Consider the following 25,590-nt stretch of genomic DNA (forward strand, 5'->3'; position numbering starts at 1 on the left):
TAGTCTCAGCCTGGGGTTAGAGCTCTGCAAAGTTTTATTGGGATCCACGTCTGGACCTGTCACAGATTATCAAATAAATCTCCAAGAAGCTCAAAGCTTGCTCTGTAAGTAGCTGTTCCAATGTTGGGCTTACGCTCACAAGCCAAAAACATCTTGCTGTTCTTCCCCTGCACAGCCTCAGAAATCATAACAATTAGGTACTAACAGGAGTTCAAAAGGACTTCAGGGAGCTCCTCGGAGGGTCAGCCCCAGCCACTCAGGCTCTTGTACCACTCCTCATCTCCACCAAGGACATCAGTCTCCATCGCTCCCCACGGGGGCAGCTCAGGCCCATGATGTCCTGTGCATCACTCTCTATCTTACCTTTACTGAGCAGCATTAGTGATTTCTTCACACTTTCTAGCAAGCCAGGACCTCTCCCCTGGCCAAACCTGACTTCCACCTCTCATACCTGGTGTGGGGATGGAGCCACAGCTGACTCCTCTGCCTGTAAACCTTTCAGGTATTTTCTCACCCCACATCCAAGGACCACCAGGCGGTATGTGTCTGATGGAGGCAAGCGCCCCAGCTGAGGAGCTCAGTCCCCACTCAGAGGCACAATATCAGCTGGCTGGTGCGCAGATGCCAGAGCGACTAACTCACCAGGGAGCAAAAGTCTGGCCAACAAAACACTAACCTTTCCCTGTAGCAACTTGTTTGGCCATTTCTGAGAAGTTCAAAGAAATGACGGGGCATTAGTAACAAAGCCTTCACCTACCTGTTTGAGTAACCCATGTGACGAAGACATGGATCGTCTCATATCACCTGCCCCTTCACTGCTGTCACCAAGTAACATCATGTTCAAACCAAAATGAGTATGTCATCATTTCAGGGTAATTTTGTACTTTAACTGTAGTCAGTGAGGTCATCAGTTGTTTCTCAGTTTGCATACAAAGCTGTATTTTTGTCTTTACTTCAAAAAGCAGCAGCATAAACAAAAAAAATCAAAGAGAATTAGACACTAATACTGGCAGTATTTCAGTCCTCAATGGGAGCAGAAAGTCAATACGAGCATTGTCTGAAAGGAACGCAAGAATTTATGCAACACAGCACATACTTTATCCTGAGTTTTATTCCTGTAGGTCTTTAATTAAATGTTCACATCAGTTGGACAAACATCATTTCACCAGTCATTAGCCAGAGACAGAAACACATTTATAACTCCTTATTGCACCCTATATATTCAGTTTGATTAGAAGACATTATTGTAAGATCACTGCATGCTTACCCATTGATGCAAGCAGATGTTACTGAGTTCACCTAAGATGCCACGGCAGATGGACACTTAGTTTTTTTAAAAGCAGACATTAATGGAGGGAAAACAGGACTGAAGGGAGAATTCCCTACCTCTACTGAGGTTCATCTGTTTCCCTGGACGTTGCTAAAGTTTCCATGCCAAATTTCATTTCCAGTCCCTGTGATACCGGAGAGCAGGGTTTCGCCTTCGAAACTTACCTTTTGATACGAAATCATGGATATTTTGAAACATTTCTCCTTAGGAAAGGCATCCCACAGGCTTTTTCTATCCTGCCCTGTGAGGCACTGCTTGAAAAATAAAGCTCTACCACAGAGCTTTAACATGAGAATATATTTATTAGTTATAAAATAGACAAGTGAACACCTTTGGTTTGGTACAATCCCGTAAAAACAAGAGCAGGTTTTGGTGACAGCGGTGGGCTTTGCCTGGCTGGTGTTGCCCCAGAGCTGCTAATCCCGGGGCGCCGCGGGCTCTGCAGAGATGTGCTCTGAGTGGTTCTGAGAAAAAGCGAATTTTAGCAACTTGTCAGCATTAGCTGGACATTGATATTCTTTCAGCTTCAAGGGAACATAATGCTGTAGAGAAGCAGCTTTCTGATAACCAGCATGATTAAGGACTTTAATCCAGGAGGGTTTGGCTTGTCCTTTATAGCCAAGCATGGCAAAACTCCCTGAAAAACAGACACAAAGAGAGTGACCCTCTGGATGGGTCGGTTCACTTATTAGCAGCACAGCACAGACTCCCTCCACACAGCACAGAAACTTCTTAGCCCTTCTTTTTTCCCTTGCATTAAAATAACAGAACACTTAGGGGAGAAAAAGGGTGATGAAAGAGAGAACGAGCCTCCCTGAAGCCATAACCTCACTGCATCCCAGATCTGCAGGTATTTCAATAAGCTAAGATAGGTTCCCAGATGTCAGTTAGCAGGAATATTGTTTTACTCTTTATTTTTAAGCATTGGTACTTTTTCTTATTTGACTACATGAAAATAGTTAGGCACTTTGAATCCTTCTTTTATTAGTTTACATCAGTTTCTTCCTGTTATGCCTAAACTATTCCCCATGTTGACGCTGCTCTGGTCCTCTGCTGTCACAAAGTACAAAGGCATTATGTATTCTTCGATTTTAATAATAATGTCTTGTGTTTATGTTATGCTTTTCATTGCAAAGACTCCCAAGGCTATTTGCAGCTGCTTGGATCAAGACTATTCCCGTAAACACTTCTAATTTAAATAAGGTTTTGCAAAACCAGGCAACAAGACCCTAAATCCTGATCCCGATGGGGCCAAGGGGATCAGGGGTTTTTTTTGCATTATCCCTGGCAGAAGCAATATGCACTTGGGAGAAACGCTCCAGCCTGCCCTGAAACGCAGCCCCCCCAGCGTGGACCAGTCCTGCGTGCGATCACTTTTGGAGCTGTGAAGTCAAATAGCGTGCATACCTGAATCAGCAGGAGAAAGCTCATGAAGCAGAACATAATTACCCAGACTGGAAATCAGGGCAGACACGTGGGTGAACACCTTGCCCAAGCAAAACAGGGGTGGCACGTGATCGGCCAGCAGCGGCTTAGTCCCACCGCCAGACACCAGCATCCCACCAAAGTGGCAGGGCAAGGAGATGGCCACCAAGCAGTGTGTCCCCACGGCTTTGGTGGTCCCACTTGCTGCTTTTTGTGCCCCAGGAGCAGTTGGGGCTGGAGGCTGAACCAAGCTCCCAAAACGACCTGGAAGTGCTGCGCCCAAGCGAGCAGCACAGGTGGTTCAGGGAACAAACTTCGACAAAACAAACAAAAAAGATTGCTTTTTAATAAAAAAATTCCTTTCAAAAGTATTCAGGGCTTTGATGAAAGAATGAAACAATGAAGTTTCAGGACAAAAACAAAAAAGAAAACCTCAAACTTTTGCTTTTAAAAGGATGAAAGAAAAAACAGCTTCCTGGGAATCAAACAGGCACCAAAGTGAAATCACTGTCTCTGCTGTAAAGACTCTGCTGTCCTCCCCTGGAATGGTCACAGCAATGAGCATTGAAACTGGAGCCAGAAATTGATATAAATTTCAGTAAAGCACTAGGGGAAAAAAATCCCCAAACCCCCAAGAAAAAAAAGAAGCTGGAAATACAGCCAATTCTCCACCTGATCTCTGCTTGAGAGACTGCAAATGAAATCTGAATCAAGCTGGCTGGTTGTTTTCTTGATTTCCTTATCACTCAAATTATTCATCCAAATCTGGACTCAAGAGCCCCCAGTTTTCCAGTAGGAAACCCAGCATGGATTTCCTGGACCAATGATACCAATGGGTTTCTTGCAGCAATCCAAGGTAAAACTGTAATAAGAACTTTCCAAAACTGGTGATTTCACCGTCATTCCATCCAAAAAAATAAATAGCTCCTATTTCAGGCTATTTTCTTTTTCATCAGCCTTTCAGTTTGTGATTGTTTTTCCTTGCAAAGCAGTTGAATTTTAGAGATGGAATCTTTATCAAATGTTTCTTTTTTTTTTTTTTTTTGGTTAGAAAAACAAACTCCCTTTAGGATGAAAAATTTGCAGCATACAGCTTCTCACTGGTGAAGTAGGGTCAAAGCCCCAAAATAACTCTCCTACTTCTCACCATCCCCATGAAGAGGTTTTTACTAGGTTACACTGGCATATTGTGGTAGGAAAGATATTGATAAGCACTATATAAGTATGTGTACATTTTTGGTAGGGAAACGCACCAGTAATTCTTAAGCAAAAGAAACACGGTAGAATAAATACACTTACCTTCCTTGTGGAAGACAATAGGCTTTGCTGAACCTAACCTGGTAAAAACAGACATTTCAGAGCTCCCCACCACATCTGCAATATCTCTAGAGCACACGAGAACAAGTGATCTGAAAAGAAGGACAGTAATTACCGCATGATTGCAAAATATTACTTCATTAAGAATCTGCAAGACCTTTAAGCTCCAATTCAGAGAAGTACTTAAGAGCTTGCTTAACTTTAAGAACATGCTTAAATCCCTTTGATTTCAGTCACACGTAAGCTTTCCTAAGTTTAAGCCTCTGTTTAAATGTTCCTAAATTAAACCTGTGCTTCACACGGAATCAAAACAAGCACAGATGACTGTTTGCGAGTGCATCCCTTATGGGAGAGGGACACTCAGCCACAGAAGAAATCCGGTTGCTCTGCAGTGCTGAGACTCTGAAACCATCTATATCCTGGGTCTGATTTTCAATCAGGCTTCAGTCTGGCTTTGGTCCTCACAGATGTGCTTTCAGCCCCCAGTGAATTGTACCTGCAATGAATTACAGGCACAACTGGTTGCATTCAGCTGAATGCCTGCACTTGCAAAATACACATCCTACCAGAAAATCAAACCGAATATACAGGCATCATATGGATATATGTCACTTTATGCAGGTTTCATACATGTACATACTCATGTGCATAAATACAGATGTAACAACTCAGGAGTGTTCAAATCTTTGGTCATGAACTGCTCAGAAATGTCTTGGACTAAGTCTGTTTTCTGGTTATTTGACCTGCTTCTGCCAGCAGCCAAGAATTTATCTATAAATCTCTGTTGTTCCATGTTTATGTGGCGACACATAAAACCACAAGGAATGTGGGGCAGACACAAACAGATGATCCAGACCATTGCCAGGACACATGCAAGGTAACAGAGCCCGCAGGCAGGCAGGTCTATTCATTGGCTCACCCAAGAAAAGTCCTATTGGAAAATCTGGCACACCTATGATTTTCATCTGTCACAAGAAGCAAAAACAATCAGTAAGAGTAAACAGAAATGAACTCGTTTCAGAAATGGAAAACTGAATCATCGGCTGCCAGGAAATTGCTGGACACTGGGATAGGTGCGCAGGATTGCAAATGTCATGGCAAGGACCTTAGCTACTCCATGCTGGAAAATGAATGGTTAATTTAGAAGGAATTGCCAGTTTTCCAGAAAATCTGTCTCTGTCTGCTCTAATCTGTGCAATCCTGGGAGAGAGAGAGACGCTGCTTCTCTTATTATCTGGGTGATATTTGGGATTTGTACATATTTAATCTGTGCCAGATTTCTTCAGAGCACAGGTTTGATTATGAAAGTAGGTCATTTTCCTTTCTTTGTCTATCAGCCACGGGTTGCTACATGAACGGGGCTCTCAGCAGTTTGCTTACCTCTCTTTTATAAATGTTTGAACGTAATCAGTTATTGCACTGGCAGCGTTTTCACCAGTAACTGCGTCAAAGTGCTGCCTACTCACGACTGCTCCTGAACATGCATCTAGCACCACGAAGAATATCCCACGGCTATTGAACAGGAAAACCTGATCATTTATCTGCAAGAAAAAACAGAGGCAGGTTTTATGGAGGCAGGAGCTTCAGACTCTGATCCTGCTTTTCCATAGGGGAGTTACAAGCAAGGAAAATATCAAGGGTGTACACCCTATAATTTTAAATGTATAATTAGTACAGATGAAGTGACATCACTGATAGATGGTCAGCAGCAGGAAGAAGCAAAACCCTTAGTTCTCAATGGGGTACAAAAACATGAGAAATGAGGTCATCGACATCTTTTGTGTATTAGGAAAATACATTTGGGAAGCCGAGAACCCTGGGAGTAAAATGCTTAGTTCAGTCTTAATACAGTTTCTTTCCATGTGGGGGAAATTACTGTCACTTGGCAAAGCAGATTTGACCACGGAGCAAGGGAGAGGTGCTGAGACAGCAGATGGGCGAATAGAGGCGACACATGGACTTCTTTTGTTTTCCCTAGAAATGTAAATATCCAAACCAAAATATTCCTTCTTGGTAGGGCTGCCCTAGTGCTTCAAAGAAGTTGCAGCACATGTGGCTCCTACTCTTCTCCTTTCCTACAGCAAGGGCTCCTTCCCCAGGTTACACCTCTCAGGTTGTGCCATGATAGTTGGTTTTAGAAAGGCAAAGGCTCTCTGAGGTGCCCGGCACTGGTGCATCTCCCCAGTATCCCAGAGGCAGCCCAGTCTGGGAGGACACAACCTCCACCAAGGATGGCAACAGCGTACTGAGGTCAGGCTGTCAGAAAGCTGAGCCCAGGATACACAACACGACACTGTAATCCACACAGTCATCCAAAGCCCGCAGGCACCAGGGAGCTCAGATACATCCCACCAATCTGAGCCATGTGAATGCCTCCAGGGAATATAGGGCCAGACTGAATGAGGGAGCCAAGTGTTAAAAAGTGGCTTCTGCAAGATGTCGGAGGATGCTGAATGCAATAGGGGGTCAAGGGTAAGGGAAACATCAATGTCTGGGCCATGAGTGGGCAGGGGGGAGTGAGGAGGAGCAAAGACAGACTAAAGCTTTTGCCCAGTGCTGGCTGTCGCACACTCCTTAGCCTGGGAAGTGTGTCAAAGTCTGGGTGCACAAGGAGCAGAGAGCAACCACCACTGCAAATCAACCTAAACATGAGCTGCTGGCAAAAGAAGGAGCCCTGCTGTGTATCTCCCCGTGTCCGCATGCTGCAGACCCGCCGAGGAGCCAGCACAAGGGCTCACGCAGCCCCGCGGGAGCTGGAGCAGGGCACCACTGCACCCAGTTCCCTCACTCCTTGGGGCAGCTTGGATTATAAATTTAGAAGATTTCTGACTTTTGCATTTCATTCAGCAAAACAAGAACAAAACATGTGTCTCGGTAGTGGGGGCTCCTCCGCTTCACTTATTTCCAAATTTCCTGCAACTTTTAAGATTCAGGGTAAGAATCCTCCTTTAGACATTAATCTTTATCATTTGCCTAGCCCAGCCTTGTACTTCAGCTAGGAGTACATGTGTCTGAAATAAAACATCCTTTGAAAAATGACAGATTGAATTAAAGCTTTGGAAAAGGCCAAGAAGCTTTGAAGATACCCCTGGTTTTCCAAACCTCGCTGACTACGCCCGTCTGTGCTGCACACATGCAGGTCTTTGCACTTCACCACAGGTGAGGATGCTGCCCCCATAACACCTGCTTGCTAATGGTTTTGAATAAATTTTTGATGATGCAGCATGTGCATGTGGCAAGAAATCTTGGCTGCTCAGACTCCTTAAGGATGCTGTACCAGCTTTGCTTGGCATTTGTTAGCATTAATTATAATTCAGCAGCACACAGGCATGTAAGCCTGGACAACGTCCTTGCAAGCATGATCTCAGTCACCCTTCACCATCTAGACAGACATATAAGGCATGTGCAGGGACAACCTGACCGCTCCAAGCCCCTTCAGTAGTGAAATATAGTTATTTTTATCATTTACTGCAATGCCAGCAGAGAAAATCAGAAAAACAAACGTGTTTTTTCCCCTACATCCTTTGTAAACAATGACTTCTGGTGTGCTTTTTTCCCCCCTTCCTCTACATTAGAGTGGTGGTGTTAATTCTTCTCCTGAGGTGGTAAAAGGCCTTTTTTTTCCCTAAGGGCTCAAATCCTCATCTGAATAGAATACAAACTCCCAGTGACTTTAATGGAGCTAATTGTGGGGGAGAACAATGCACTTGCCTCTTCCAGGGGAACTTCCCGTTTCCTTCCACCAAGGCTCAGCAAGATTTTGCAGTAACTTTCCTTGGAGATAAGGCTTCCCTTGTTTAATCACCATTTCAAATGTGATAAAACACAGCATACCTTAATGAATGCGGATGTCAAGTGGTTTTGTATGTCCGCCCTGCTGAGAGACTGGATCTGGATCCTTATATACTCGACCGAGGGTGTGCTAGTGATAGCAAGCTGCAATTACACCAGAGACAGAAACTTAAAAATTGGCTTGCTAACTGGTTTTCATCAACAAAATGACACCAGGTATCAATGCTCGTGTATATGATTGATTGCAAAACTTTAAGAATTCTTTTTTCAAACTGTGATCCCGGTTCACAAGTAAGTGCTCATTTATCAAAGGATCGTGGCAATGCTGGTTGGAAGGGACCTCTGATGGTCACTCTGCCACTAAGCAAGTTTAAAAGTTCATTATGAATTTCATATATTTTGCCTGGCTATAAACTCAAGTGCAGATTTGTATGAGCCTGAAACAATTCTACAGGATTTAGAGTGGGGTAAATTTACAGTAAATGAGAAGAGAACCTGGCTCTAATTTTCCAGTTATTCCTATTAATCAGAATTATTTCCCAGTTTGAAATTCAGCAGCAATGTCGTACTTTGGAATTCAAAGCTAATCCAATCTAAGCCCCCTCAAGAGTCCTTTTTTTCTTGTTTAAAAGAAAGAAATGGGGGAAAAAAGGTGCCATGAACGTGCATGCACATGCTTCCAGATGGGCAATTTCTTTAAGGCTATCTTTGAAGCATAGTACAAAAAGCTGCAGAAATTCAGAGCAAAACCCTTCCCCCTACACAGGTTACATGATGCTGGGCAGATTCACAAGTGGGAATTCCCTACGACTTTTCCGTATATGCTGTGAAAACGAATTGCCCTCATGTGGATGCACATACACTGCATAAGCTCAGATGCTGTTTCATGCGGCGGGTACCTGCGGGGCCCCACACGCCCTGCACGGCCCAGCCGGGCGCTGGGACACGGGGTGCTGGGCAGCTGCTGGCCTCTCCGGGAAGGGGTTTGGGTCACAGCTCCAGGAGGTCCCTGGGGACATATGCGCCGTGATTTTAACACGTTCGCAGCCTTGCTGAGAGCAGTAACTGTGTCCTTTCCGAGCTTCATGGGCTTGCAGGTGAACAAATAGGTACCTACAAATGGGAGCAAATGAAGGGATCAGAGCCACCGTGAGCTTAGAGGAAAAGCTGAGTAGAGGCAGGGTCTGCACTTGCTAAATTGCATTATCCCTCCCATTTCCCAACATCACAAACCAGCTCTGTCTTAGATCAGTGTAATACCGCACAGCCATTGCAAAATGGGTCCTGCAAGGATGCAGGTTGAGCTCCCCTCTCATCCTGGCATGACGAGACCTGCAGCACTTGCAGCCCATACGCCCAAGCCAGCTGTCTTCACCAGGCAAGCATCGTGTGGGGCAGGCACCCCATGCTGCCCCCAGGCATCCCACCAGAGAAAGAGCAGCAGTGGTCCTCAGCTGTTGTGCAGAAGACAGGCTTGCCTGGAAATAGCATCTCCCCTTTGGCTGTGTTGCACGGTCCTGGCCCGCAGGCTGAGCTTAGCCTTAGGCATGCATGACAAAAGCTCGAAGGCAGCCAGGTTTCTGGCCTCTGGAGTTCATTTTTTTTTTTCTAGTTGTTCTAAGTATGTTTTCAATCGTGTCCATTCTGCAATTCAGTCTGAGGAAATTATATAAACAGCTCAGTTCAGCTCCAGGATCAAAAAGATACATGAGCTTTAAAAGGGTTTTTCTTTCTATTTCTTTTAAAACTAAATATTTGTTTCTATTTGTCTGGAAGAAGGAATGAGTAAGCTTGGGTCCTCTCCAAGGGTCCAGCATGTGGGGTTAAAAAAAGAAGGGGAAACATCCCACCCATTATGAAATAAAGTCTAAAAAACAACAACAGGAAAAGAAAAAAGCCAATCCCCTAACTTCTGTACTCTGAAAGGGTAAAAAAATCACTGCTGAATTAAAGAGAAAACCAAAAGGCTGATACTGTCAGAATTCAGTTAGGTTAGATCCATCAATCTGCATGTACCAGGTCCAGATGGCTGCTGGCAGCTAATGGCTCTTCCCCCACAGACCCGCATGTGTAACCATTTTCCCCGCTACTCAGTAGTAAACAACCTGTTTACAGAATTTGGGCAACTTTCCCTCACCCCCCCCAGAAAAAAAAAAAGGAAGATTAATTAGCAATTGTTGTTTCACAGTTCCTATCATGAGAGAGACTTGGCCATCAGCAAGGAGCCTGGTTAACAGGGACAGCATTCCGGGATTCGATTGCTCATGTGTTATGGTTGAATGAATAAATATATCCCATCTCATTTTCAAATCTGGCACTTGTGGATTGATTCCTGAAGTAGCTACTTAGTCAGGTGAAGCGTCACAGGACCCATGGTTAGACCACAAAACACTTTTTTCCTCCCTAACTATTTTAGCTGACTGAGAAACATGGTTTCGTAATATGTTTTTTTAACCAAAGGTGTCCTAGAGTCTTATAAAGATAGCGCAAGATCTCTAGGACTCTTTTCATGCCTTCAAAATAAGGGATGTACTATGGTGCTCTCCTTTTTTCACAAAATCTGATTTTTAGAGTGTCATGATTTTAGAAATCTCTCTTCATGGGAATATGAAGAAGTTGAAACTTCCCAGACTATCTCAGTGCTGGAGCTGCAGCAGTCACGAGAGGGCTCCTTTTCATGGCCATTTGGGGTCCAGTGGATTTTAACAATATTTACAGCGCACTCACACCTGCAGCAATCTCAGCAGCAGGGATGCCTCAAAGGAGCAAAGTCCAGGCAAGAAATCAGCCATTTTCTTAACAGCAATGCAAATCGCTGCTCAGTGATACAGAAATAGACCTAACCCAGGTACTCCAGCCTGTAAATCCATTTTGACCTGAAATCAGTGAAAAGACCACACAAGACGGATGGGCCTGAAGTTTAACTACGAGGAAGGGAAAGGAGGTGCTGGGCCTGGTAAGAGAAAGACCCCGAGGGTTTGCTGCCCATTCAGGGGCAAAGCAGGGCTCACCCCGATGCTCTGTCAAAGTAGAAGAGCTGCTCGCCGGTCCTGTTGAGAGCGCTGGCCCGGGAAGGAGCAGCGAGGTAGTGCTTTACGCTGTGCACCGTCCCTGTCCGTCGCTGGTAGATATCTGCCACCACCTGAAAAACGGCTTCCCTGGGATAGCAGAGGGCAACGTGCAGCCAGTCTCCTCTGTCGGCAAAAAGGGGAGGCAGGGGGAAAGAGAGAAAATGCACTTAAGGGCTTGAGTACAGGAGAGATGGTCTGCAGCCAAGAGTACAGTCTTCAGGGGAAAACAAAGAAATGTCCTTTGAGGTTCTCTTCCTCCTTTAAAAAAGCACAACAAATCCTCAAAGCCAAAGAAAATCAGATTTTTTTTGCTTTGTCTGGAAACAACGGCTGCTTATTACAAAGGTCTGATCCAGGGACCCCGGCTGACCTCAGAGGACTTTGTGTCAGGTGCCAGGATGGCTTAAAACCAGAGATTTTCTCTTCCTTGCCCCATAAGGCTGCGGTACAACCAGTCACATACCCACTCACGTCTCCTGAGGCAGCCAGGGCTTGTTTTAGTTCATCCGGAGCTGCTGCGGGAGAGGGAACCGGCATCCAGCAGACGTTTCACCGGGGGCACAGATTCAGGAATTAGAAAGTAATCTCTGACTTGAACCAGAGCCACGGTCTAAAGAGACCTGCTTCCTCCACTTTACAGCAAGGTTTATTATTATGGTTTCCATTAAAATCTCCCTCTCCCCTGCTCCTTCTTCAACGCCAGTGTAGAATAACTAAGGGTAAAGTTAAATCATCTTTTAACTCTTGTGTATCACAATTTCAGCATGCACATTCACAAAAAATTGCCCCCATAGCTTTCCTTTATCCTGTGATTTGCATCATAACCCTCATGGAGAGAAAAACTGGCTCCAGACTAGAAACCTTTGTTACACGACTCAGAGCCAAAAGACGCAGCTACGGTGCACTTTGGATACTGATGGGAAGGATCTTCCACAAAACCCGACACCCTTTGCTGTCTGCGGGATGCACTTGTACTGTACAAAGCAGAAAGTCACAAGAAGTTTACACTTGAAAAGAAAAACCAAATACCAAGATAATTAGCTTAATTATTTTTTTTCTTTCCACCCTCTGAAGTGGCTCAGTGTACCACACCAAAGTGCCTGAACCAGCACCATGGTTAGCTTTCCTTATATTACCAAAACCATCCAGGCTTTAAATGGATTATTTTAATCACCTGGCTTCCTGGTTAAAATGTGAGAATATAAATTTGGCTTAGAGAAAGACAAATACCACCTTCATCAGCTGTCTTTCTGGGCCCTACAAAGCTGAGGAAGACAAAGTTTATCCAAAGGCTCCCCTGAAATGACCTGCCATCCATCCCTGCCTGCAGAGCGATAAATGGGGGGAAACCACTTTGATTTGGAGAAATCTGGGAATCTGCATGCCTAGACCTCTACTTTGCGTTACATGTGGAGAGCTCAAAAGCAAAGCTATTTCAGCCTTTTTCTGGTTTTCTCATTAAAACAAAACAAAACTATCTGCAGGATGGAAGAGGGGACAGGCTGTTCTAGAATAATAAATCAAAGCCACACAAAGACCCATCAGCTTAAGCCAGATACTGCCCTCTAGATTTTAACCAGCTCCAGCTGTGTCATAACACAGGACAGCTAGAAAACAGATATATTTTCAGATGATTTGGCCTCCGACTAGAGGAAATGAAAGAAATGCACCAGAGCCATGTTTGTGGAATATTTTTAGGACGGAGTCCCAAGACATTTGGCTGTTTCATAAGGGTGATTTGCATTGCGTTAGCACATTTCATCCCCTCAAGACACCATCAAAAAAAGGGCTTGTCATCTCCCTCAGATGCTGGGAACCAGCTTTGGTGCAGTGCTACACTGACTGCCACCTCCCTGGGGAACAAGAAAGGCACTAGAAAAGGCAATTGGAGGGTGAAAGAAAAAAAAAAGTGTGAAAAAACCCACAGCTGCGACCATCTTGAGTTGCTGGAGCATTTGGGAATACGAGTGCTAGAGCCTAGTGCGCACGTGCGCAGGCTGAGTGAAACGCTGAAATACGTTATACCAAGATTGAAAGGATCAAGCGAAAAGCACCTACTTTAGAGTCTGTGGAGGAAGAGATGGAAATAAGTGCATTCCCACAACAAAGGGCTTGGGAGGAGATGTGAGAAGGCAAGGCATTAGAAGTTATCCTTTATGTAAATACAGGAAAGAATAAGGTGGTTATTTTCTCTTTAATTTAGTGGTATTTTAACAGCTTCCTATTTAGTTCTTTACTTCAGTTCTGTTTCTTCAGCTTGTACAAATCCGCCGTAAATCCTCCCAAATACCTGGCTGTGTGGCTGAACCGGGCTCCACCACCTCCAGGAAAAGCAAAGCACGAAACGGCAGCGCTGCTGCGTGACGGCCACAGGGCTCTGCCTCGCAGCTGGCCAGCGGATGGGGCTTACATGCCTGTTCTCCAGCCACTGCCAAAACTGAGGGAGAAATGCAACCTCAGGCAACAAGCAGTAATCAGTCATGGTATGTCTTGGACATTGCGTTCAAGGTAAAACAGATGTCCGTGTGCCTTCCTCAGCCACTGCGCTGGCCACCAAGGACCTCCCGGCTGGGTCTCAAGTGCAGGAAGCCTTCATCTTTTTCCGAGCGGTCAATAAACTGTGGCTCCTGCTTTATTTCTCTGCCTAAACCCCTCCATTCTGTCTTATTTACCAGCTGCTACTCTGGGGTGAATATTTGCAGACAGAATAAGAAAAATAAGTCCTTGTTCTGCCGCTCTCAGTACCAGCACGTCCACTGGGATCTTTGCAGATGCCCCGGAGGCTTGGGGACACAGGCAGCACTAGCAAGAAGAGAAAACACTGAATTCATAGTAGATCCCAAATTACAAATTCAGAGTAATTTTAGACCCCTGCCTGAATGCTGTAGCTTTAGATGCTCTTCTGCTTAAAGACCAGCACAAACAAAGGGAAAAAAATAATAATTTAAAAAACAAGGGGTAGAAGTCAGAATATCAATGCACAAAATGCTGTCCAATGTAGTAATACACAGGACTTTTTTTTTTTAAACTTTCTTTCTTAGGAGTTTCTTGCAAGACAAGCAACTAAAAATATTCTCAGGTGGAAACTCTGACTTTGGAATTAGCTGTCAGTTTAAGTGAAAGCCATATTAACATGTGTAGGAAACTGACTTGAGCTATTTAAGATATTTAAGATATTTTCACCCCAAAACTAAGTAACTGTGTTCACAACCTTTTCTAGTGATAAAGTTCAGATAATTTTAGAAGTACGGAACATTCTTCTTTCTTTTTTTCTTTCTTGTTCTTAATCACACCAACATTTTCCTATGTGTTTATACAAAAAAAAAAAAAAAGGCATTTGAAGGAGAAAATCTAAATATGCACTAGCAAAAAGTCAGTGTTTAGCAGGTCCTAACAGTTTCAAACACCACTAGGAAAATTTTTGAGAGTCTGCCGACACTAGCATGTATAAAACCTGACACTTCTGCCCCTCTGTTACTGTCACTCAGCAATCCCCACAGCGCGTTTCATGCATTTTTATGAATGTATTTAGCCTGTTTATTTCCTTTTGGAAATGACTGGGTGAAACAAACCCAAGAAGCCTTTCTTTTTTTCACCAGGATATTGGCATTTGCAGTTCTGGCTCTTGCAGGTGAAGCAAAAACATCAGGCAAAGTATTAAAAAAGTATTCTTATGTTTTGGCAGTGAGCAGGCTTCCTGGGATAAGCAAAAGCAAAAAAGGATGAGGGAAAGGCAAAAAAAGCAGGCAAGAGGTTTCCTGTTCTTGGACATGTGGTAGATACAGATCTGCACGTACACACATACATACCTCATTTACAACCCTCAGAACAACCCCCCCAGCTCAACCCCAAACTCCCAAAGGCAAAGCCACTCAGAGAAATGCGATCAAGCAGGCAAAGGAGGGGAGACTTTGGTGAGTGGTGGGATGTGAAGTGAGTCATGTAACTGGGAGATGAGATTTGGCCGGAGTAAACATAGAAAGAGTGCATGTCTGGGACTCTCACCACCTGGGAAAGGACAAATAACACTTGTTCAATATTGGGAACATGCCCCTTGACTACATCGGATGGAGTACCAGTCCTGGGCAAATAGGTGTGATCTAGTGCTGGGGTTGCTGGTTATGCTGGACATCAATCCTGGCTGTATTTTAGCTAAGGGAACTTCTAAGCTGAGGAATATTACTCTAGAAAACATCTCCACTATGTTTATTGACACGGCGTGTCACGTAGCTGATGACCATGGAAGTGTACAGTCCAATTCCTGATCTCACTGATGAAAATCTGGGGTAAGCTAATGAGGGAATGCTGTAGAGTACAACTAAAAATTACTTATTTTTTCCTTGGGCTCGAAAAAACAAGAGACTTTCATCCAGTGAGTCAGTCTCCCCCAACTGTTATTAGTCCTTTTTAAAAACAACCCCTCTGACATTTTGGTCAACATCTACGTGAGCTGAACTTTCAAAGGCAGTGAGACAACCGGGAATTTGAAACTTTTCTATTCATAATATGGGAACTGAGCAGAAATCCCCACATGCTGCTTTCGTAAGTTTGTCTCTCACAGGCTGAATTTTGAACTTCAAAAGACAAAAAAAGCAAAGCCACCATTCAGCCTCCAACCCATCCGAAGAACAAATCACAGAAGGTCAATGCTCCTTGCTCTCAGTCAGGATACAGTTGTATTTTCTCTCAAAAAATGTCTCCCGGCCTCACAACCTGCCTAGCACCAGGCTGAATCTCTTCTGGCACAAAACCTGCTTTCAGGGCAAGCCACCTCCTCTCCAACCAGCATCACTGGTGGGGAAAATGGAGCGAGAAATACCCACACATCTCAGAGGTGCTGAGAAGAGTGGAGAAAGGGCTGCAAGGAACCTGGCCATGTCCTCACCACCTTCTCTCAGTTCAAGCTCTTTCCCTTGAACCCACGTTTCCCACCAGCTCCCTCCAGCTGTCACTCGCTCCTTCTCTTTTTCTAGATTTCTTTTAAATTTTCTGCCTTCAGCTCAAGTCCATTAAACACATCCAACCCACCCGCGATGAAAAACACGGCTACTGAGCGAACATCCAGAAATTTTTTTCAAGACCTTGTTATTAAGGATAGACTCTTCTGAAAGACCGCTTGCTGCAGGGTTAGTAACAAGTTAGGTGTGTGTTTAGCTAACTAGAGTTGTGTGTATTGGGATTTAAATGCCTATCCTAAATGTTGCCATTTAAGAAATGCCATTAAAAATTCAAAAGCACAAGCCATCTCTTAATATAAATTAAAATTTATATTTGGTTTTACCCATGTGCCTCCTTAGGCAAAACAACTTTCTGCTTTTGCGAAGCTCAACAAATTATTGAAGGGATCCTGCCCTGAGGTACACTTCTGCTGATACTCATGAAACCCGGGTCTGACTCAGACAGCATTTGGCTCACAGACAACTGTATTCAAGCAAAAATAAGAACTTTCTGCATTTAAATACAGTACATCATCTTATCATCTTTTTTCCCACCCTACATGCTTTCATGGAGGAATCGCATCCCAATTCAATTTGTATCTTTTTTTAATGCATTCCCAAGTACTCTATTGCTGACTATTGTGTAATTTGTATTTTTCTGCTGCTGTGCCTTGGATGCACATCAGGTCGGGAAAGGCTGGTGGCCTGGAGGAGCCCCAAGCCCTACTCCATGGGCCAGGAGAAGGGTGAAAGCAAGGAAAAACCTTTAGGTTTCATGTGCCAGGCTTCAAAGCAACAAGCAGCCTGTTTGCCACGGCCATCTGGGGGACTGTCTGATGCTCAGATTGCTCTAATTCATGCTGTAAAATGAGCAGCTCAGGAAGGACGTCTCTCCTCTCCAAGCCACCTTGTTAATCCCAGCTGCTGCCACCGGCCCAGCTGCAAGCGCAAGCTGTGGAGGAGAGAGAGCAGCAAGGGTTGCAGGCGGGGAGGCAAAGACGGGGCTTTAGGGTCGCTTGAACATGGCAATGTCAGCACCCGCTTTGGCCCAGCTGTACTAAAACAGTGCAATCTGCAACCTGGTGTTCTGGCAAATGTTTTAGCTTCTTTCCAATTGGAAAAAAAATATCTTGTGGCTTTCATCCACTGGTTGACCTGTGGGTAATTTAAGGGATTTAAATAGGCAGAAGGGAATTCAAATATATCTGCTGACTTCTGTGTTGTGTGGATGATTAACTCTGAATTACAGATTTTATCAGAAGGGGCAGGCTATGAAACCCAAGTAGCACTTTACTTATTATTATTATTATTGGAAATAGTGCTGGTGTTACTTGTATTAAATCCAGATCTGGGGGATCGAGGTCAGAACTCATTTATGTACAAGAACAAGAAAGCAGTCACAGCCTTAAACTGTTAGCTCCACTTTGAAATACTAATTTTGCCTTCCTGTGCATTTATCAATCTGGGAAGCAAGAGGAAAAGCTCATTTAGAACTAATCTGAAAAAGAAACAATTCAGGAAATATCGATAAACTAGGCAAGCCTGCAACAAGCACATTCTAGCCTTGTCTCATTATCTTTGTTTTCCTCCAGACCTTATCACCGCTAAGGAATTTAATCGCAAAAATGACAAGTAGCTGAAAGTATGAATCAGACTGGCATTGAATAAGAAGCCGTAGGAAAAACACCTACCTACACAACCCTGACAAATACAAATATAACAAGTGTCCCAGAGTCTCAGTGCAGACATGGGCTGCGTAAGATTGCTTGCACTGATATCTCTGCCTTTGGATGGGTTGCAGCATCCTGGAGGCCTCATATCACCCAGTGTCCAAAGGCTCCACTATTTTTCATGAAGAATCTAGATGCAAACTCATTCCAGGCCCTTGAATTTTCATGTAATTTAGATTATTCACTGGTGAATATGATAACAAGCCCTAGCGCAGAACTCCAGCCTAGCAAATACAGGAGTCGAGCAGTGCACCTGTGCCCATCCCTGCACAAACACCACAGCGGGGAAAGGCTGAACACATGCCCAGGCACACTCACGAACATTTGCACTTTTGCTTGCTGTTGACAAGAAATTTGGCCCTCCCCTGCCAATTTTTTTTTAAAGGCTCTCATAAGGATCCAACTCCTGCACCAAGGCACCAAAGAAAATCAGTGTTATGAGCCTCACTGTACCCCTCCAGGAAGCTAAGAGGGTGCCGATGAAGAGAGCCTGGGGAAGGCTGCCCCGCACTGTCCTTGGAGCCAGCATCTGTCAGGGAGGTGCAGTACAAAGGAAAGCCCCTGCTTGCAGGACTGTGGCAATCCTGTACAAAAAATACCCTCTTTATACTACTAGCTGCTCACATTTCCCTGAACTCTCTCTGTCGAACCACAGCAGAGAGCCCTAATAAGGGAAAACCCTTCCCTCTGAGCCTTTACAGACCAAGTATAGAGATATTTGCCTGTGCTCATTAAAAACAAGGAATGTTTAATCTAATTGCCACTGCTTTTCAGGCTGCTTCAACAACACAACTTATTACACTATACTTCAGATATGTGCTTTGAGGAGATTTAATTCTTATCTTTAGATGCGCTGATAGCACAAAGAAGCCTGGCTGATTTACTGAACAGCACTGTGCCTTTGATAATAGTATTTGTCTTAGCTGCTTCTGCGATTAGAAAATTTGCACAGGCACAAAGCCCAAGTCATTAAATTGAAGAACTTCATTTCTGACTTTGCTTACTGTATGAAGTGCCAATCTTTGTACTGTTTTCCAGCACCTGAAAGGAGGCACGCACTTGCAACCAAATAATGTTTTCCATCCTCTCCTCCTGGCTTACCAGCCTCTCCCCCACCTCGTAACAAGCTTGATGCTCTCTGCATGCCTTTGTGCTTCAGGATAGTAATTCTGAGGAAGGCCCTTAACTCGGTCTTACAGATAATTCTCATACATCTGTGAAGCAGAAAAAAAAAAAAAAAAAAAACAAGAAAACATACAAAGAGCTCTGAGGGGGCAGAAACTGCTCCAACAGAGATGAAGTCCATGGAGAAGGGGTCGGAGGTCTCCGCTCATGAAGGTTTCACACACACTTTATGCTCGATGAGAGCAAACCTCAGCAGATCTGGACCGGTTCTGGAGCACCCTTCATTCCTGGTCATTAAAATTCCAGCTGGTGCTCTCCTTCTGTTCACTTGCCAAAACATTCAGAAGTTACTTGTCCTGCACTACCTCTTTCCAGAAGCATCAATACCCAGCCACCTTCTCATCCTCACAGGGAAACTCCCAGCCATTAGACAGACAACGCTATCTATAGCTTAAAAAGGCATTTCTGCTGAGACAGCTATGTTCCCCAGCAGCCTGAAAACACAGCCTGCGGGTCTCCACCATGGCTTTACATTTGCCCATCAGTTAGCTGGTGCCACAGCTACCCTGAGGAATGCAAACAAGTACATCTCTCTTTGGAAGGAAAGTTGGCGTGCGTTAAACAGCTCATTTGCACCACATGGCCGCAGCTGGCAGCACGTGGAGACACAGCAATTTTGTTTGGTTTAGCTACATATTTTGATGGAAGTGAAGAAACTGAAGAATTACTCTAAACACCGTTTGAATCAGTGTGAAGGAGATACAAGTACTGCAGCAACCTTTCAAGTGCCCACGACAGAAAGAAAAAGATCTGCTCGGTGACTGCGCTCTCGCTGGTGTCCTCCTCCGCTGAGTAAACCCACCCGAGCGGAGCCTCTGAACTCACTGCACAGGATTTGCAGCTCGCAGAAAGCAGTGCTGCCAATTTCAGCTGAGTCATGTGAATTCATCCCCACCAGCTCCTGCCCACCCCAGGAATCCTGACATTCCAGTCTTTTAATAGACATCTGAACTGGCATGACTTCTATTGGGTCTTCCTACAGTGCTTCAGAGGCAGGGAAAGCGTTAATCATGCAAGTATTCAACATCAGTGCTATGCCTGACCTCCACAAAAATCCAAATCCTGGTACACATCTCCCTGTCAAATTCCTTATTTCCCCTCTGACCTTCCTTTAGCCAGCGCAGAGCAAATCACTCCAGAAGCATGAGGGCTGTCCAGCTGCCAGGGCAGCATCCCGGATATATCTATCCATCATTTTACAATGACAAGACTAAAAATAGTTTAATTGTTCACTCAGGTTATGTCTGAAATTATTAATCCTAGAATATTGCTGTTAAAGTTCATCAAACATGTTTTGGTTTGCATCACATACTCTCCACAGATGTTACTATATTAAGAGCTCATTTTTTGGCAGATTATTCGGTATTTTAGATTTAAAAAGAACAAACAAAACAGAAAGCCACTTGAGACAGGTAAAAGTCTTCCCTGATTTTCTAACTCTGATTACTCTGCGCTCCACAATCTGAGATTTCTTCCATTCCAGAAATGACCGGAATACAATGTTTAATAAAGGTCATACATGGAACTGCTTAGGCAGGCACTTGTTTTCCTTCAAACTTCTAAATCCTCTTTTTCACCTCAATTCCTTTACCCTTCCACAGGAATTTCATTTCTCCATGTTTTTGCATGCAGTCTGGACATTTCACTGTTGCCATTGCACCAGCCTTAAGTCTCGCATTAGTTAGCATCCAGCATACTTGAGGTGTACACAGAACAGCCACGCATTTCATTCCCAATTAGTTCTTAGCAAGATGCTCTAAACGAAATGAAGTAAAACTGTGGTTTTCCTTTGTTATAGTGTATTTCTTGTTTACAGTTCTTCAAAACACATACCTTGCCAACTGTTCCTGGATCAGAAAAATCTACAACCTTTTGCCCTGTTCAAATAACTGGTTTCACACAAGACAAAGAGAACCACAACCACATTGTGGTTTTCAATAGTAAAATGTAGTTAAGTTGCTGCTTGAACAAAAGCTAAACTTCAAGCTGAGTTTTACCAAAGACCCAGTGCTGCCTTCAAATTTGAATCTGTGCTTGAAGACCGTGGGCCAAAGCTTTGGCAAGTATTAATTGGCACAGTGACAGAGTAACCACCAGTTACCCCGCAGAAGACTTAGCTCTGCAATTGCAAGGAAATAGCTAATCATTTTAAGACAGATAATAATTGCAAAGCTCAGCTTGTCCGTGAGTGACTGATGGCTTTTCCTCTTCCTTAAAGTGCACAAAGACATATTAATACAGAAAACAGTGATTTAATTCTAATAATTCCTCTGTGACAGGAGTGTCCAAACACTGATCCGCCAGCAACTTGGTCATGGCCCTACAACTACTACATCTTTAATCAAGAGGACCAGGTATATGTCACTTGCTATAATGGGCATGTATAAAGAGGAAACATTGCCCTTCTCAGCTACATTCCCATGGGGCTTCATAATGGGAACTAAGGACAGTATTTGTCCCCAAATTTTTTCAGCTCCAAAGTTCAGGGGAACCAAATAGAGATCAAGCTTTTACCAAAATTATCCTAAGCTAAAACCACAGCAGTGACACTCCGCTGGAGCGGCAGAGGATGGGTGTGGGGTTTGGTGGATAATACTGGATGGACTGGGAGCCCGCCAGATTTACCAGCGGTACGTGCTGCTTCACGTCCTCAGTGCCTCTGACTTCTTTCATGTCAACTATCTAAAACCGGCTTTGCATACCTGAGCCTGTGTGCAGCTGGGTTGTGTGTAATCATGGAAGATTTCATTTGCATATCTCTGTCCTTTTATTGTATTGTGTTTTTATCAATAACTGAGGAGTCACATAAACTGCAGAACCCAAGGCGATGGCCATTTTTTTTGTGGTGCTCATCTCTTGCAGCATCTCATCTGTGCAAACCATGGCAATGTCTGTCACAGCTAAGCTGACTGGATTGCAGGACTCTTTCCTAACAATTGGACCAGAGCAAAGCACAAGTAATTTCACTAAAGTAAGAGAAGAGTACTAAAAACCATAAATGAATTTATGCAAAATGAATTTATGCAAAATGAAACAGATTGCAAGGGAAAAAAGTAGTATCTAAAATGGATAGACCCTGCTTTTATATAACACTAGAAGAAAACATGGGAAATAAATACAGCACAGCCTACAATTTTGCTGTACTGAGTCCTAACACTTTGAAACTTTATGTAAAAAGAAACAGTGGCTGCCGTGCTGTTTGGATTACAGAAGATGCAAAGCTCTGTGCACATTCTGATGTATTTCTGCACTTTATATATATGGGAGATAAATTATGTGTGCAGCAACTAGTACAAACAAACGAACAAGAGCCAGAACTCTTCTGGAGGGATTTCAGGGACAGCAGGCCAGGACTTACTTGGATTCTGTTTCAAAACTTTCTGGAAAGAGAAACATCTCTGCACATCAAAAAAGCTGGAATAAAGTGAAAGCAGAGGCATCTCTTTGCATCACTAAGTGCCAGCCATTAACACCTTGCTTCCACGCTCTCAGAAATTGCTGAGATGTTTGAAAGGTCACTTGTGAATAACCTGGGAAATTGTTAAAGCTCCAGACCTTTTGAAAACAGAACATTTTCCCACAACAGAGGGCAGTACCTGTTGAAGTTGATCGGGTACAGGATGATATCCTCAGGTGCTCTGCCGTCCCACTGGATGATATAAGCCTGCTCGAGCATGACGACAGGCTGGTACTGCTGGTATGGTGCTCCTCTGTTCACGCCTTGCAACTGCAAGGGATGGGAATGGTATGCTGCTCTGGCAATGGATAAGGTCAGATTCTCAGGGCGCCTGGCCTGAATATAAAGCTGAGGGTGAAAGGAAAAATGACAAACATATCCATTAAACCAGCCAGGCTCAGCCATAACATGTGCATTTGATCATCGTTGCCTGTAAACGTTTTTTCCCAACGAAGAGCTCAGAACATTTGGAAAGTCACTGAAACATTTCCAGTTCAAATAAAAAGGTAAAACAGAAATAGCATCTGCAGCCATTCGTGGGGACACCATGAAGTGAGATATGAATTGTACAGCACCATAAAAATGTTCGCTATTCAAAATCTTAAGGGAGAAGGGTAATCAAGGAAATATCACAAAGTAACTCTTTTTTATGAATTCAAATAGCTGCACTTTAAAAACAGGCTTATTCCATTGAAAATACAGAAAACTCTTACGTTATTTCAACAGGCTTTGGATTAGGTCCAGTTATCTAATGGAATCCACATCTCTGCTCTCAAGCAGCAGACTAGGCTGAAATTTTGGGGGCTAAAACGTGATGGCCTGACTATATGACCTTATAGACCAAATGCCATGTTCCATGGGCTTCAACAAAGAGCTCTTCTATGCAGGGACCAACAGGTGCCCTTGGCCTGTAGTTCAACTCTACAGACCAATTACAAAACTACACTCCAGTTGTATGCTTTTTCTGTCCTGCCATCACTCAGATGAAGGCCAGTTCATGTGGCAAACGTTAGTTTTAAGGCTGAACACATCATGTTCACCTGCGTCCCCCCGTGTGAAATTCCAGTGCAAAAGGAGGATGCACAGCTAGTCATACAAATCCGTCTCGGCATGTGAGGCTGTAGCAGACACCTTGTCATACTCCCTGAAGGGTTTCAAGTGCACCGAGGACAGCTGAGAACACCTACAATCCTGCTTCCTTCTCTCCCTACAGTGTGGAATAGCACTCTTTGCATCAAGAACTTAAAGCATTCAACATAAAAATCCATGTTAGCTCAGAAATATCTAAGCTTCTACATGAACATCCGTCCAGTAAAATTATTTTTAAACTCAGTTTCTGTCTTTGATGTAGATTAAAGTGGATGCAGTAGTCTCTTAACAGATTTTAATACAGCAGGCAAGGATACAAGCACAGCCAAGATGAGCAGAGAGGGCAAGACTCTGTCTATCAGGATATCTACCTTCTAATGCAGGGCTATGAGACCTTGGACCCTCACATCTCCATATCTGCTTCTCTTCCTCTTGCCTACGCAGATTGAAAGCTCTGCAAAACCAGACGGTCTCTCAATGTTTTATATAAGGGCTTATTTTAGTTGGGGTATCTAGCCAGTTCCAGTTCCAGTTTCATGCCCAGGACTCTGCGCTTGCACCTCCTCCTGGCGTTGAGTTTGAGCTCCTCAGGACCTCCAAAAGACAGGCCATCTCTGCCTACTCCTCACCCCACCCCTGAATTCAGCAGCCTTGTGCTGAATGCTCAAGTTAAAAATTTGGGTCTCATGTCAAAAAAAATTAATCCAAAAGTGGTTGTAAATGTTTCTTGGATATTCAGTCCATTCCTCCTTTCACATCATTGCACTTTAATGACGAGAGCCTATCCTGAGTGGTATCTGCAGACCCTTGGAGATTAAAGTGGATCCCAGAATTGCATTAAACACAAGCTTTTCTTGATGGCTGGAACTATTGGTCAAGTAATTCACCCAGAACAATCTCTGAGCAGCAGCCCATTTGCTCATTTTTGATGGATCAAGGAACAATAAATTGTTTTTACAGTCTGATAAAAGACCTTTTTTATCTAGGAGACCAAGAAGGAAAATCTATTTTTCCTTCACATTCAAACTATGATTGGAAAGTCAGTAACGTCCAATGCAATAAACCACATTTCAATCTCATTTGTCCCCACCCAGATGGGGAAATGCTGAGGTCAGAGCAGGTGATCAGTAAGGTCCCATTGGACCTGAAATCCCATCAATGTATTAATTGTTCTCAATCAAAACATCATTTTCTGATAAAGAATGGTTGTAATGAACTCTGATACTGCAAAATAATAGCCCACTTGTGTCTTTCTGAATAAGAGGCAAGAGTTTCTGTCCTATCGCTGCAAACTTTGACATTATTTTCTTCTAATATGTGTCTCCAGCAAGCAGAGAATATTAAGGTGGTGGCTGCTGTGCACTTATGACAAAATTAAATGCGCCAATGATAAAATAAGACAAGAAAGGAAGGAAACGCATTCAATGACCCCCAAAAGTTCCTAAATTACAGACCAAGAACAAAAGATTCCTATATACTTTAAGGTATTTGTGTAAAAAAAAAGAAAAAAAAGAGAGAGAGAGAAAGAGTGCTATGCATGGCCTAAGCTGCTCACTACGACGATTGTTATTGATTTCAAGAAAGTGCTGGAAGAGTTTGCAGTATGCTTCAATAAGATGAGGAGGAAAGCATGTCAGAGATTTGTTGGTAACATTTTCCCCCAAGTGCCTAGGGACCAAGTCACAGGCCCAACATTAAGGATAATGATGACAGCTGTTTTGAGAATGAAACAGTAGTTACTAGAACAAGGAAAAATGCCACTTCTGTGTTGACAGAAATATTTGTAAATTGACTTTGTCTCCTGCAATGACCAACAGTGGCTACTGAGTGAATGCCTTCCAGAACTGCAAGCCACCAAGGATGTGATTTTTCAGTCCCACAGAAATACAGTAGTATATCTGGTGGATTTTGCAAAATGTTTATCACTAAAGGAGGTCACAGTAGGTAAAGGCCCTGATCAAGCAATCTAGATCCTACATGAAGAGACTCTTTTGCCCAGGTGGAGCTACACTAAGTCAACAGGACGCTGGCAGCAGGGACTAGCTGAGGTGTTTCCTGCAGCAACTGGGCTCAGCTCTGGAACAACAGTCTTGGTCCTTCTTGAACACACCAAGCTGCACGGAAAGCAGCACCCCACATTTTCCCATTCCTCCCTTTCTCTGGCCTTCCTCCTCATTTGAGGGAACAAAGGACAAGAGGGGAATCCAATCCCTGTCCATGAAATCCCTGACCTCCCTTCTGTGATGCTGACTCACGT

The 25,590-nt window shown here is 43.8% G+C and overlaps 1 protein-coding gene across 1 annotated transcript in view; it reads right to left on the bottom strand.

The window, feature by feature from the left end:
* Positions 1-1,746: 1,746 nt before the first annotated feature.
* Positions 1,747-25,590, bottom strand: part of LOC309595293 (cell surface hyaluronidase CEMIP2-like) — a gene marked incomplete at both ends in the record, with an annotated part of 57,939 nt that continues 34,095 nt past the window's right edge. Inside the window, 7 exons of the mRNA XM_082322057.1 lie at positions 1,747-1,967; positions 4,055-4,164; positions 5,453-5,613; positions 7,907-8,008; positions 8,764-8,977; positions 10,876-11,058; positions 22,384-22,592. Of these exons, the coding sequence (XP_082178183.1) occupies positions 1,747-1,967; positions 4,055-4,164; positions 5,453-5,613; positions 7,907-8,008; positions 8,764-8,977; positions 10,876-11,058; positions 22,384-22,592 (1,200 nt within the window). The remainder of the gene's footprint in view (positions 1,968-4,054; positions 4,165-5,452; positions 5,614-7,906; positions 8,009-8,763; positions 8,978-10,875; positions 11,059-22,383; positions 22,593-25,590) is intronic.

This window comes from Platalea leucorodia (genome assembly GCF_965183815.1).
Source record: "Platalea leucorodia genome assembly, chromosome: 9".
Taxonomy (NCBI): Eukaryota; Metazoa; Chordata; class Aves; order Pelecaniformes; family Threskiornithidae; genus Platalea; species Platalea leucorodia.